Source organism: Heterodontus francisci, chromosome 16 (genome assembly GCF_036365525.1).
Source record: "Heterodontus francisci isolate sHetFra1 chromosome 16, sHetFra1.hap1, whole genome shotgun sequence".
NCBI lineage: Eukaryota > Metazoa > Chordata > Chondrichthyes > Heterodontiformes > Heterodontidae > Heterodontus > Heterodontus francisci.
Genome location: NC_090386.1, coordinates 25,519,393 through 25,531,807, shown reverse-complemented (window position 1 = coordinate 25,531,807; position 12,415 = coordinate 25,519,393). Strand labels below are relative to the sequence as shown.

The following is a 12,415-nucleotide window of genomic DNA, read 5'->3' as shown; positions in this document are numbered from 1 at the left end:
TGAGGACAGGATTTGACTTTGTTATGGCCCCCTCGTTAAATAAATCAATGACTTCATCTTCAGGAAAGAAGTGAGAAAGTTTGAGAGGTTTTTTTAGATTAGAGATACAGCACTGAAACAGGCCCTTCGGCCCACCGAGTCTGTGCTGAACATCAACCACCCATTTATACTAATCCTGCACTATAATCCCATATTCCTACCAAACATCCCCACCTGTCCCTATATTTCCCTACCACCTACCTATACTAGTGACAATTTATAATGGCCAATTTACCTATCAACCTGCAAGTCTTTTGGCTTGTGGGAGGAAACCGGAGCACCCGGAGAAAACAGCAGACGCAGGGAGAACTTGCAAACTCCACACAGGCAGTACCCGGAATCGAACCCGGGTCCCTGGAGCTGTGAGGCTGCGGTGCTACCCACTGCGCCACTGTGCCGCCACTGTGTTCAAAAGAACTATGGCGATCAGTTATTCTGGTTTGTTATAACCATCTAAATAGGAAATGTACATTTCTTTCAAATTGGAAGCATTTAATATAAATTTAGGAAGGTTTAAACTTCATTTCGAGTGAATAAAATTTTCTGTCTCCAAATTATCAAATTATTGTTGTAGCATTCATGTGCCATAGTCTTGTCCAAAAAATGTGTTACCTTTTTGAACATTGATATTTGTTCTAATTCATGATATACCATCCAGTTACCAGCAGGGTTTCATTTTGTACTTGGCCTGTGTTCTGGCAAGGGATCAGAAAGTTATCATTTTGATGGATGTTTTCTTCACTGCCATGAGAAGAAACAATGAATGAATAGTTATCGTCAAGATCGTTTACTGCCTTCAGTAATTGAATTCTTTACTCTTTCAAGTTTCAGCATTCCAGTGTTCAAATCTTAAAAATGTTATCTTCCACAATAAAATGGAGATGAAAGATACAAAACTGGAAGGTGTTGATTCATATTGCAGTCAACTGTGTTGGTCGCATTGTATTTTTTTCTTTTGGTGGGGCGAATGTGAAAAAGTAGAAGTATGTGAGATGTATATTTGTCAATAAATATTTTGAAAGTTTAAATAGAAGGTTTCAGACTCAAAGTAACATTTTTCCAGAATTCACCCAGTGACTTTCAAAATTAGTTTGCCATAGGAATTAAAAGATTGTTACAGTTATCAAACAACCAAGGACATTTTTTAAAAGCTGAGCTTTTGCATAAATCTCTTTCCTCGTGGGATTTACATTTGGGAATTGTTGCCTATTTCTGCTTAAAATGTTTAATTAAAAAACTCAAACTAGAATATTCCTGACCATCAATGAGAAAGCTGAGGGAAATATTTGAAAAACTATATTAAAACTATCCTTTCCTGTTGTGTGCTGGAAATAGCCCTTGTGGAACTGATTTCAAACCTCAATTCTTATTTAGTTATCACAAAGAAAGGGATGTACAGAAACCTTTTGGCGAAGACATTTGTAATTTGAAGGGCAACTGCAAATTAGGTTTAGCAATACTAAAACTTTGGGTGGTTGTTGGTCGGCACAGACTCGGTGGGCCGAAGGGCCTGTTTCAGTGCTGTATCTCGAAATAAAATGAAATAAAAATAAAATAAAATAAATTAAAAAAATAAAATAAAATGACTGCTCTGTTAACACTGGACTCCTCACTTTTAGTTTTCAGGAGTTAGTGAGTAAGAGATGGAAATCAGTCAATAAGTAAAGAAAACTCCCCTTTAAGGAGATGCATATAAGGGGAAGTGAGATAAGTACATGAAGGAGAAAGGAACAGAAGAAAATGGCAAGAGTTGAAGGAGGCTTGTGTGGAGCATGAATATTAGTTGTGCCGAATGGCTGGTTTCTGTGCTGTAAATTCTACATAATTCTATTTAAACTTTGCGTCACCTTTCCATTACTGTCAAAATGGAACTATCTGTAGCACTAACCTTATGAAACTTGTGCAATTTGGAATATTTAGCTCTGCGTTTTCAATAGGATCTTGAATAGCAACCACAGAAAGCCATACAATTATTGAAGGAGATAACACTTGTCTAACGATTGGGCTTAAACACTCCATATTGAATGTACATCGAGAAAGTGAAGCCAGCTTAGGAAGCATGCATCTGTAGTGTTTCCTGAAAGAATGTTTCAGATTTTAGCTTTGTCTTGCTGAAAGTCTCGCTTTAGGAAAAAACAGGGTGGTCACTTACCACAGTTAGGACTGAGATGAGGATAAATCTCTTCATTTAGAGTGGGTTGTGAATCTTGCGAATTCTCTACCCCACAGAGCTATGGATGCTCATTTGTCAAGTATATTCAAGACTGAGATCGGCAAGACTTCTGGACTCTAAGGGATTCGAGTTATATGGGAATAGGGAGAGAGGGTGGAGTTGGAATTGAAGATCAATAGTGATTTTATTAAATGGCATTATATAGCAGCATCAGTGCCTCTCATCCTCTGCCCCACCCCACCTCCTGTCTGCCAAATTAAATATTGATCTTTTCAGGTCATGGGGTACAGACTAGCACTTGTTAACTTTCATATAGTTCTGCATGTACATTTTTACATGTGGCTGTCGAAGTGTGTTTGTGTGGGTGCACATGCAGTTACTCTGGTGCTATGGAACCTGTTTTGCAACTTGAAAAGAGCAAGTTTCACAACACTGGTCAGCCTTGCCAAGGCAGAATGAGAATAAAGGAGAGGCATAGCCAGTGTCAGAACTGGATGAGAGGTAACATGGTTTATATTGGTTCTTTGATTTTGTGCCCAAGTCTATCAGCAGTGACCATAATGACATAGTTCCAGTAAAGCTGGCTTATTTTCAACACCTGATGCAAATTGATAAGGACTCACAGGTGATTAATTGTTCAGTATATTAGTTTCATACTCACTTTCATGCTTGGCTACGTATACCTTTTGAGTTAGAATAACAAAAATCGATTGAACTTTTCACACAGCCTTACTGCTGTTTACAATAACAGCTTCCATTTATATCGCACCTTTAACATAAGACACTTTACAGGAGCATTATAAAACAAAATATTACACCGAGCCACGTGAGCTATTGGGTCAGATCATCAAAAGCTTGTCGAAGAAGTAGGTTTTAAGACATGTCTTAAAAGAGGAAGTGAGTTAGAAAGGCGGAGAGGTGTAGAGAGGGAGTACCAGAGCTTGGGGCCTAGGCAACTGAAGGCACAGTTGCAGTGATTAAAAACAGGAATGCTGACAGTTTTCTTCAGAAACGTTTTTGATATTTTTCTCCCCTTTCTTGAGCCTGAAGATGCTGACTCCAAGGGTATAGGTTCACGGGGCACTAGATACCATCTAGTACCTCATTCAAGTGGTCGCTCTAGGTGTGTGAATCTATACATAGGGTTGGCAGACAGTGAAAGTGCCACAGCTAAACCTGATCCTGTCATCGTCCAATGTGCACTCACTCAGGAGAGGTCCCCTACCCATTCAGAAATTTAAGTTCTGCCTAAATTTACATCTTAAAAATAAATTCAGCTTTTTAAAAAATATTTTATTAAAGCACCGAGGAAAAAATCCAGGGGAAATGCAGGCTTTTTGGATGAGTTTGTGTTGGTGACATGTAGGAGCTGAAATAATACATGCATTTGCAACATCACCAGCATGCTCAGTAGTTTCTCCAAGTAAGTATCCTCTGATGCTGAAGCTCATAATTTCCACAGAAGAATGTCTTTATGAATAGGAAATGCTGGACAACAATTTAAAAAAATTGTTAAATTAAAAGCCGTTTTCAAAAGTGAGGGAGAGTTTCTGAGGGAGAGTTTCTTTTTAAACCTACTGCTTAAGTGTCCTAAAATATAGTAACTACAAGCAGCAAAAGTGTTTGTACTTCAGGAGTATATTACCAAGGGCTGAAATCCAGCGCCAGATATTGCTGACAGAGCAGATCCCGTCTGCTTAACCCATAAAATGGAACTGTTTAGTCATTACAGCAATTTGCATCTATAAAGCATTCCTTAAGTAACAAATAAATCCCCATGCACTTAAACAAGGCAGTGAAGTTGTCACGAAATAGAGCAAGGAGAAAAATTTTGTGAAAGGAAAAAGATACCAAACTATCAGAGACACAGGCCCGTAAGAGGTTTTTAAGACGGTGGTAGCATGGTACTTTGCTCCTGGAGAGAATTTCAGAGGGCAGGGTGTGTGAATCAAGGGAAAGTGATGAATGATGGTGGTTTTCCAAAGTGTTAGGGAACAGGGTCAGAGGATGAAGTGAGGTTGACAGTGTCTGTGAGCATGGGGTAAAGAAGGGGAAGTTTATGGAAGGTCCTGAGTCCAAGTAGATGGGGCGTCATGGAAGAGGCAAGTTTGAGCCTGAGAAAAGATGAAGCAGGAGGTGGTAAAGGTATCTCTGGTTGCCCGCAGCTTTGAAAACAAGTTGTGAACTCTTTTGCTTTAGGTGTGCAGTTCAAAGAGGACGTGTATAACTCAGAATTTAGTCTTTTATGCGCAACCATGTTGAATCATGCAATACATTGCTGTCCTCAGCAAAAACTGACAGCTACTCCAGATCATCCTGGAAGACAAGGAGGCCATTCCTAAGCTCTCTTTATTTTTCTCCCAAGTCCACCCATCTCCTTAAACCCCCTCCCTCTTCCCCTTTCAAATCCCAAATGTGAGCTTATGGATTTCTTCATTTCCAAGATCCCAGATTACTATCTTTCCTCCTCCACAGTGCCCATTGTCCTCCCAATCTAGCTCTGAATTCTTATTTTGAATATTATTCCCATCTCTTGCTCCCTACACTTTCCAAGTTCATTTTGTTCTTGACACCCCCTGCCATGACTTTGATTCTTTGTCCCAGTTTCTAACCACTCAACTATCCTAGCTCCTCTCCATTCTGGCTGACATGTTCAGTGTTTCCCTTCCCAAGGGCATCACTCCACTCCCTTAAAAAATCGGTGATTACACTCCTGAAAGCCCACCCTCAGTCGATGCATCCTCTGCAACTATGGTGTTATCCAATGTTCCATTTTTGTGAAATTTACAAATGTTTTATTGACTCCCAATTTTGTGCCCATCTTGACCATAGCTCCCTGTTCAAGTCCCTCATCCAGTTTACATCCTTCTCATAGCACTAAAATAGCCTTCATTAAAGTTACAAATTACATCCTCTGTGATTATGACCACAGTATAGCACAATGCCTCCTCTTGTCCTCATATTTCTGCTGTACTTAATACAATTGACAATACCATCTTGCTTTAATGTCTTCTTTCCACCACTTGGTGCAATGGGACTGTCTTTGCATGGCTGCATAGCAGGCATGGAGTCAGTTACCACATATGCCGATAATGCCCAGCTCTACCACCTCATCATTTCTCTCAACGCCATGACTGTCTCTATACCATCGCACTTCTTGTCCAATGTCAAATCGTGGATGAGTTGCAAATTCCTCCAGCTCAACATCAAGAAGACTGAAGCGGTCATCTTTGGTTCTGCCATAAACACTCTGCTTCCTTGACACTGACTACATCCTTCACCCCCAGTTATTCACTAGAGCTGAATGGGACCATTAGCAACTTTAGTGTCCTGTTTCACCCTGAGTTTAGCATTAAACTTGCATCTTATCTGCTTTTTTCTATTTCTGCAATATTACCAACCCCTTTGCCTATTTCAGTATCTTTGTCACTGAGACCTTTATTCATGCATTCAGACTCAGCCACTGCAGTGCACATTTTGCTGGCATCTTATTCTTCAGTGATCATCACTGGAGCGTGAAGGCCATAGACTGCCTAGAGTACAGAAGGGCATCTGGCAAGGACGGAATCCCAACCGAACTGCTCAAGCACAGAAAGTCCCATCTATTGCCACACCTTTATGACCGTCTCTATGACTTCCTCCATCTCTGCTGGGAAGTAGGCTCTGTTCTACAGGAGATGTGTGACACCAAAATCATCTCACTATACAAAAACAAAGGTGACAGTGGAGAGTGCAGCAACAACAGATGCATCTTTCGTCTTAGCATCATGGGGAAGGCCTTTGCTAGGGTCATACTTTAAAGACTCCATTTACTTGCCGACCAAACGTCCCCAGGAGCACAGTTGGTTTCTGTACCGGCAGATCTACTGTGGGTATTAGCTTCTCTAGCTACAAGAGAGGTGTAGGGAACGGAGTATACCCCTTTACCTTACTTTTGTAGATCTCGCTAAAGCATTTGACATTGTCAGCACAGCAGGATTCTGCAAGCTGGGGGAAAATTGGCTGTCCACCTAGTTCTTCAATCTCAGCAGCTCCTTCCATGACAACATGCACTGCACTGTACAGTTTGGCTCCACTTCCAACAGTTTTGGAGTGAAGAATGGAGTGAAATGGGGTTGTGTCCTAGCCCCACTCTGGCATCTTCTCCATGCTCCTGGCCTTCGCTTTCCCTGCAGATATGGAAGACGTTTACTTGCACACTAGGTCAGACAGCAAGCTCTACAATCTATCAACGCTGAAAGCAAAGACAAAAACACATCGCATCCTGATCAGAGAACTCCCGTATGCTAATGATGCTGTGCTAGTCACTCCCATGGAAACTCAGCTACAAAGGCTCATGGACTGTCTCTCCAATACCTGTAACTTGTTCTCCTTAACTATAAGCGTCAAGAAAATTGGGGTCATAGGACAAGGTGTTGCATCTCTGCCTCTGATCACACTAAATAACACTCCACTGGAAGTGGTTAGCAAATTCTATTACCTTGGGTCCATGGTGACAGACAATCTGTCCCTTGATGCAGAGCTTGATACACTCTTAGGGAAAGCAGCTACCACTTTTGGTCGGCTCATGAAGCATACATGGGATAACACCATGCTGATCCTTAGGACCAAGCTGATGGTTCATAACACCTGTGTTTTCAACACCTTGCTGTATGGTTGTGAACAAGGTCAAATTACAGCTACCAGGAAAAGCTCAATAATTTCCATCTGTGCTGTCTGCGGCACATTATGGGTATATTCTGGCATAACAAAATCACACATGCAGCTATCATCTCAAAGGCAGAGCTCCCAAGTGTGTTGGCGCTAATCAAACTGTGGCGGCTGCGGTGGATTGGACACATCCGCAGGATGGAAGACAGTCACGTATCCAAGGACCTTCTGTATGGTGAGGTAGCCATGGCCTGACAACCAGTAGGGCACCCAAATCTCCGCTTCAAGGATGCTTGCAAGCGTGACTTTTTTTTATTCGTTTCATGGGATGTGGGTATTGCTGGCAAGGCCAGCATTTGTTGAAGGGCCTTAAAGTTGACTATCACAACTGGGAGTCATTAGCTGGTGAAAGAGGAAAATGGCAACACATCCTGTGGATTGGTGTGCACTACCACGATGACCAGTGGCTACAGAAGCTTGGCAACAGGTGCCAACATCACAAACAACAACTCAACATAATTTGGCATCTTCACGTGTGGCACCTGTGGCAGAACCTGCCTCTCAAGGATTGGCCTTCACAGCCATCAGCAAAGATACACCAAGACAAGCTACCCCACCTAATGGATTGTTTGCTCCATGTCCATCATCTTTCATAGTTGGAAGGATGCCAGCAACCTATTCGTCACTCTTCATTAACTCAAATAAAAATGCTTCCCTTCTCTTCTGCACTGCATTCGATGCTGTTTTTGATCTGCACTGGATCCTTGTCCCCAACATATCACATTTAAAATCCTCCTCTTCATCTGAAGGTCCCTCTTTGATCTGTCTGTGACCAGGAGCTTAACTGGACTAGCCATATCAACACTGACTACAAGAACAGGCTAGAGGCTGGGTATTCTGAAATGAGTGGCTCATCTCCTGACACCTTCAAAGCGTCTCTATCACCTACAAGGCTCGAAACAGAACGTGTGATGCTACAAGGACTGCAGTGGTTCAAGGAGAAAGCCCTCCACTGCTGTCCCAAGGGCACTAGTGATGGGCAATAAATGCAGCCTTGCTGCAATAACCTACATCCTGCCAACAAATAACAAAATATAATGTTTGCTGCTTTTGAAATTAAGTTAATGGACTTCTTCAGAGCTCTATGGGAAGCTATTAATATAGATACAGTTTTAATAGGGAATCCATTACTGAAATTGGAAACTAGTTGTCTAGAACACATTAAGTGCTTCACCATCCAAGATATTGATCTCTGCTTTTAGCTGTGTGCTAGCTGGCCAAATTGGATAAACAGTGCAATTTAATCAGTTGTGAGGGGAAAATTGCATTGTAAAATGAACTGTACCGTATCATAGCATAGGGATTGCAGATCTCTACAATAAGAATGATATAAGAAACTTGGCATCACATATGGTTGAAAACTGAAAGAGTGCATAAAAACCCAAGATAATTTCTTGGGACCAAAGCCACCTGATGTTGCAGGTAATGAGATCGTTTTTAGACACCAAGTTAAAAAGGTTGACCAATGTATTGGCAAAACACTGACTGGAAAAAATAACAATTCCATTGGGTGTTATGTATATTAGCTCTCTAAAATGAATTCCTTTGGCCTGGGACTAAAAGCAATTGAGACTTCTCTTGTAAACAAAACTGAGATTGCTAATGATCTGTGCGAAGTTGCAACATGAAGTTTAGTGTGGGTAATTAAAGTTACAGCATGGGAAACAGTAAATGCTTGGTGAACCTATTTGGATGCTGCATTAACTGCTAAGCATCTAGCAAAACAGTCACTGTTGCTTCTCATTTAATGAAGACTGCAGCCATTGCAGAGTGTTTCAGTATATGGCATAATTCATTGCAATGGCTATTTTCGCATCAGCAAAACAGTCTATCACCATCTTGATTTAGATGTAGGATAGTTAGAAGATATCATTGCTACGAAGAAGGAGCAGAATTATACAGCAGCATCTTGATAAACAGAGTTAATGGGAAAAAAATCTGATAAGCCATCAAATGCAGCACATAGGTGAATTTGAAAGAAAACAAAACCTTCATACCACAGCTTTGGTAGGAGGCTACATGCATTCTTTAGAAATGCGCATGCCACATGCTGCTCAGGACTTGTAACGTCCAAGGCTGTGACCGATTCACTAAAGTGCTTGACTGAGGAGGTCCTGAGTTGTGGATCACCAGTGAAACCATACTAAAACGGTCTTGAATCAGGCCAGAATTTTTAAAATGATGGACATTTGGGGCACTAGTAGCAATCTCAAAAATTTTAGTATGTACAGGAATAAGGTAGTTTTAAAAAGTGTTAATCTTTCAGGTCTTGGACTGCAGTGGTTCAAGAAGGTGGCTCACCACAACCTTCTCGAGGGCAATTAGAGATGGGGAACAAATGCTGGCCTTGTCAGAAAGGCCCACATCCCATGAAAGAAAGAAAGAAAAAAAGGTTGATGTCCCTTCTGCAGTTCAGACCAACCTGATCCCAAAGATACCCTGAAGTCAGTTACTTTTTCTTGAAATTATATTGGAGATTGATATTTTTTGTCTCAGGATTAAACTGAGCTAAAAAATGTTACCCTTCCTATATATGGCTCTTCTGTTAAATGGAAGTACTGCTTTCTGCACGAACGTAGCAAAATGCATTCATCTGTTCAGGCAGGCAAACCATTCATCTAAGTAGAGATCTGTAAATTGTGTTGGAAATGCATCTTGCTGGTCAGGAGCTGCCGGTGAAAGTTCTAACCCATGTCAAACTTTGGCTGCTTTGTGGAACAACATGTTGGGTTTCTCTTCATGCTGCCCTTGGACACCTATTGAATCACCAAAATCTTCAGTGTGATTCATTAGCAAATCTGCTTTTAGATTAGATTAGAGATACAGCACTGAAACAGGCCCTTCGGCCCACCGAGTCTGTGCCGAACATCAACCACCCATTTATACTAATCCTACACTAATCCCATATTCCTACCAAACATCCCCACCTGTTCCTATATTTCCCTACCACCTACCTATACCAGTGACAATTTATAATGGCCAATTTACCTATCAACCTGCAAGTCTTTTGGCTTGTGGGAGGAAACCGGAGCACCCGGAGAAAACCCACGCAGACACAGGGAGAACTTGCAAACTCCACACAGGCAGTACCAGGAATCGAACCCGGGTCCCTGGAGCTGTGAGGCTGCGGTGCTAACCACTGCGCCGCCCTTAACTGAAGTTATTTCTGTTTATAACCCTGCTGTGTATGTATGTGCACAAACTGTGTTCCCACAGTTTTTTAAGTGAAATGGTGACAATAGGACTGTATGTGTATGATCCAGTGGTTGAAACCTCAATAGCTTTCCCTGGTGACTTCTAATAAGTTACCTTGAAGTGGACACTGGAGTCTCTTGTCTCCAGATTTTTAGTCTTGATGCAAACTACAACTTGTATTTTTAAAGTGCTTTTAATGTAATAAAGCATCCCAAGGTGCTTCACAGGAGCATTATAAAGCAAAATTAACACTGAGCCACATAAGATGCTATTAGGCCTGATGGCCAAAAGCTTGCTCTGTGAGGTATGTTTTAAGGAGCGTCTTGAAGGAGGAAAGAAGAGAGACTTAAGGAGGGAATTCCAAAGGTTAGGGCCAAAGCAGCTGAAGGCACAGCCACCAATGACAGAGCAATTAAAATCGAAGGAATGTTATCTGCCCCTGATTTAAGGCAGTATGTGAACTATCAGTAGCTGTGGTTTATATTTGATATGTTTTGCTTTATACCAACATCTGTTTTGAAGACTAATGGCATATTTTGGGGCAAATCTAACTTGTTTGTTTTGAGTGTCTCGTAATATCCTTCCCTGAAGATTTTTCTTTTGGAAGGCTAAATGTGTGTAGACTCTTGGTGTGGTCACCTTCTGTGTATTTGTAGGTTAATACTGATGATAATGTAATACTTAATACTATAAAAGATCTCATCCCATGGCACTATTTCAAAGAAGAGCAGGGGAGTCTTCCCCTGTGTCCTGGCCAATATTTATCCCTCAATCAACATCACAAAAAGAGATTATCTGGCCATTATCACATTGCTATTGGTGGCAGCTTGCTGAGCGCAAATTAGCTGCTGCATTTCCTACATTACAACAGCGACCACACTTCAAAAGTATTTCATTGGCTATAAAGCACACTGAGATGTCCGGTGGTTGAGAAAAGTGCTATACAAGAATCATAAACATAAGAAGTAAGAGTAGACTATACAGCCCATTGAGCCTTCTCTGCCATTTAATAAGATCATGGCTAATCTTGGGCTTCAACTCCATTTTCTCACCCACTCCCCATATCCCTTGATTCCCTGAGAGACCAAAAATCTGTCTATCTCAGCCTTAAATCTATCCAATGATGGCGCATCCACAACCCTCTGGGGTAGAGAATTCCAAAGATTCACAACCATTTGAGTGAAGAAATTCTCCTCATCTTCCTAAATGATTGTCCCTTTATCCTGAAACTGTGCCCTCTTGTTCTAGATTCCCTAGCCAGGGGAAACTACATCTCAGTATCTAAAATAAAAGCAAAATACTGTGGATGCTGGAAATCTGAAACAAAAACAAGAAATGCTGGAATCACTCAGCAGGTCTAGCAGCATCTGTGGAAAGAGAAGCAGAGTTAACGTTTCGGGTCAGTGACCCTTCTTCGGAACTGACAAATTCTGTTGATGACAGAAGTTTGCAGATTGGTAGAAAGATGGTGGGATTTTCTTCAAGGGCAGGTGCACCAGAAGATCTGTCTACTGATGCGTCTGTCTCATTTCTCCTGGATGGGGTGGTGGGGTGTTGGGGGGGGGGGGGGGGGGCAGTTAAATACACAGGGAAGACTCCTGGCAGTATTTCTACTTTTCAGGGAGGGAAGTGTGGTGGTGCTGCAGCAGATCACATGATGCCCCAGGTGAAACTGGCGAGGCCAAATTTCAGGGGGAAAATGTGTCTCAGGTTGAAATTGTTAATTCGTCTTGAGGGAGCATAACTGCTGTGTGATCAGAAGGAAAGACCTGGAGAACAACTTGCTGAGTTAGTCTCATGTAGCACCTTTAATATAATAAAACATCCCAAGACGCTTCACAGGAGTGTTATCAAAAATAATTGACATCAAGCCTCATAAGACGGTATCGGGACAGACGGACAAAAGCTTGCTCGAAGAGGTAGGTTTTCAGCAATGTCTTCAAAGAGAGGGGGAAAGAAGTGCTTGCATTTATAGAACACCTTTCATGATCTCAGAACCTTCCAAAGCACATAGCAGATAATTAAGTACTTTTTTTGAAGTGTAGTCACTGCTGCAATATAGAAAATGTAGCAGCCAGTTAGTTCATAGCAAGTTCCCATAAGCAAAAATGTGATATCTACCAGCAGGACAGATCCAATCTGGCCAATAATCACCCCATCAGTCTACTTTCAATCATCGGCAAAGTGATGAAAGGTGTCATCGACAGTGTATCAAACGGCACTTACTCAGCAAATGAAGCAGCCCATGTCCATATGTAGCAAGACCTGGACAAAATCCAGGCTTTGGCTGATGAGTGG

At 41.6% G+C, this 12,415-nt stretch overlaps 2 protein-coding genes across 2 annotated transcripts in view; one reads left to right on the top strand and one right to left on the bottom strand.

Moving 5' to 3' along the window:
- The window catches only part of rtf2 (replication termination factor 2), a 203,432-nt gene that overhangs the window by 91,498 nt on the left and 99,519 nt on the right, over positions 1-12,415 (top strand). The window lies entirely within an intron of this gene.
- LOC137378008 (beta-1,3-galactosyl-O-glycosyl-glycoprotein beta-1,6-N-acetylglucosaminyltransferase 7-like) overlaps positions 1-12,415 on the bottom strand; it is a 40,456-nt gene that overhangs the window by 8,560 nt on the left and 19,481 nt on the right. The window contains 1 exon segment of the mRNA XM_068048040.1: positions 652-780. Coding sequence (XP_067904141.1) covers positions 652-693 — 42 coding nt within the window. The 5' untranslated portion in view covers positions 694-780.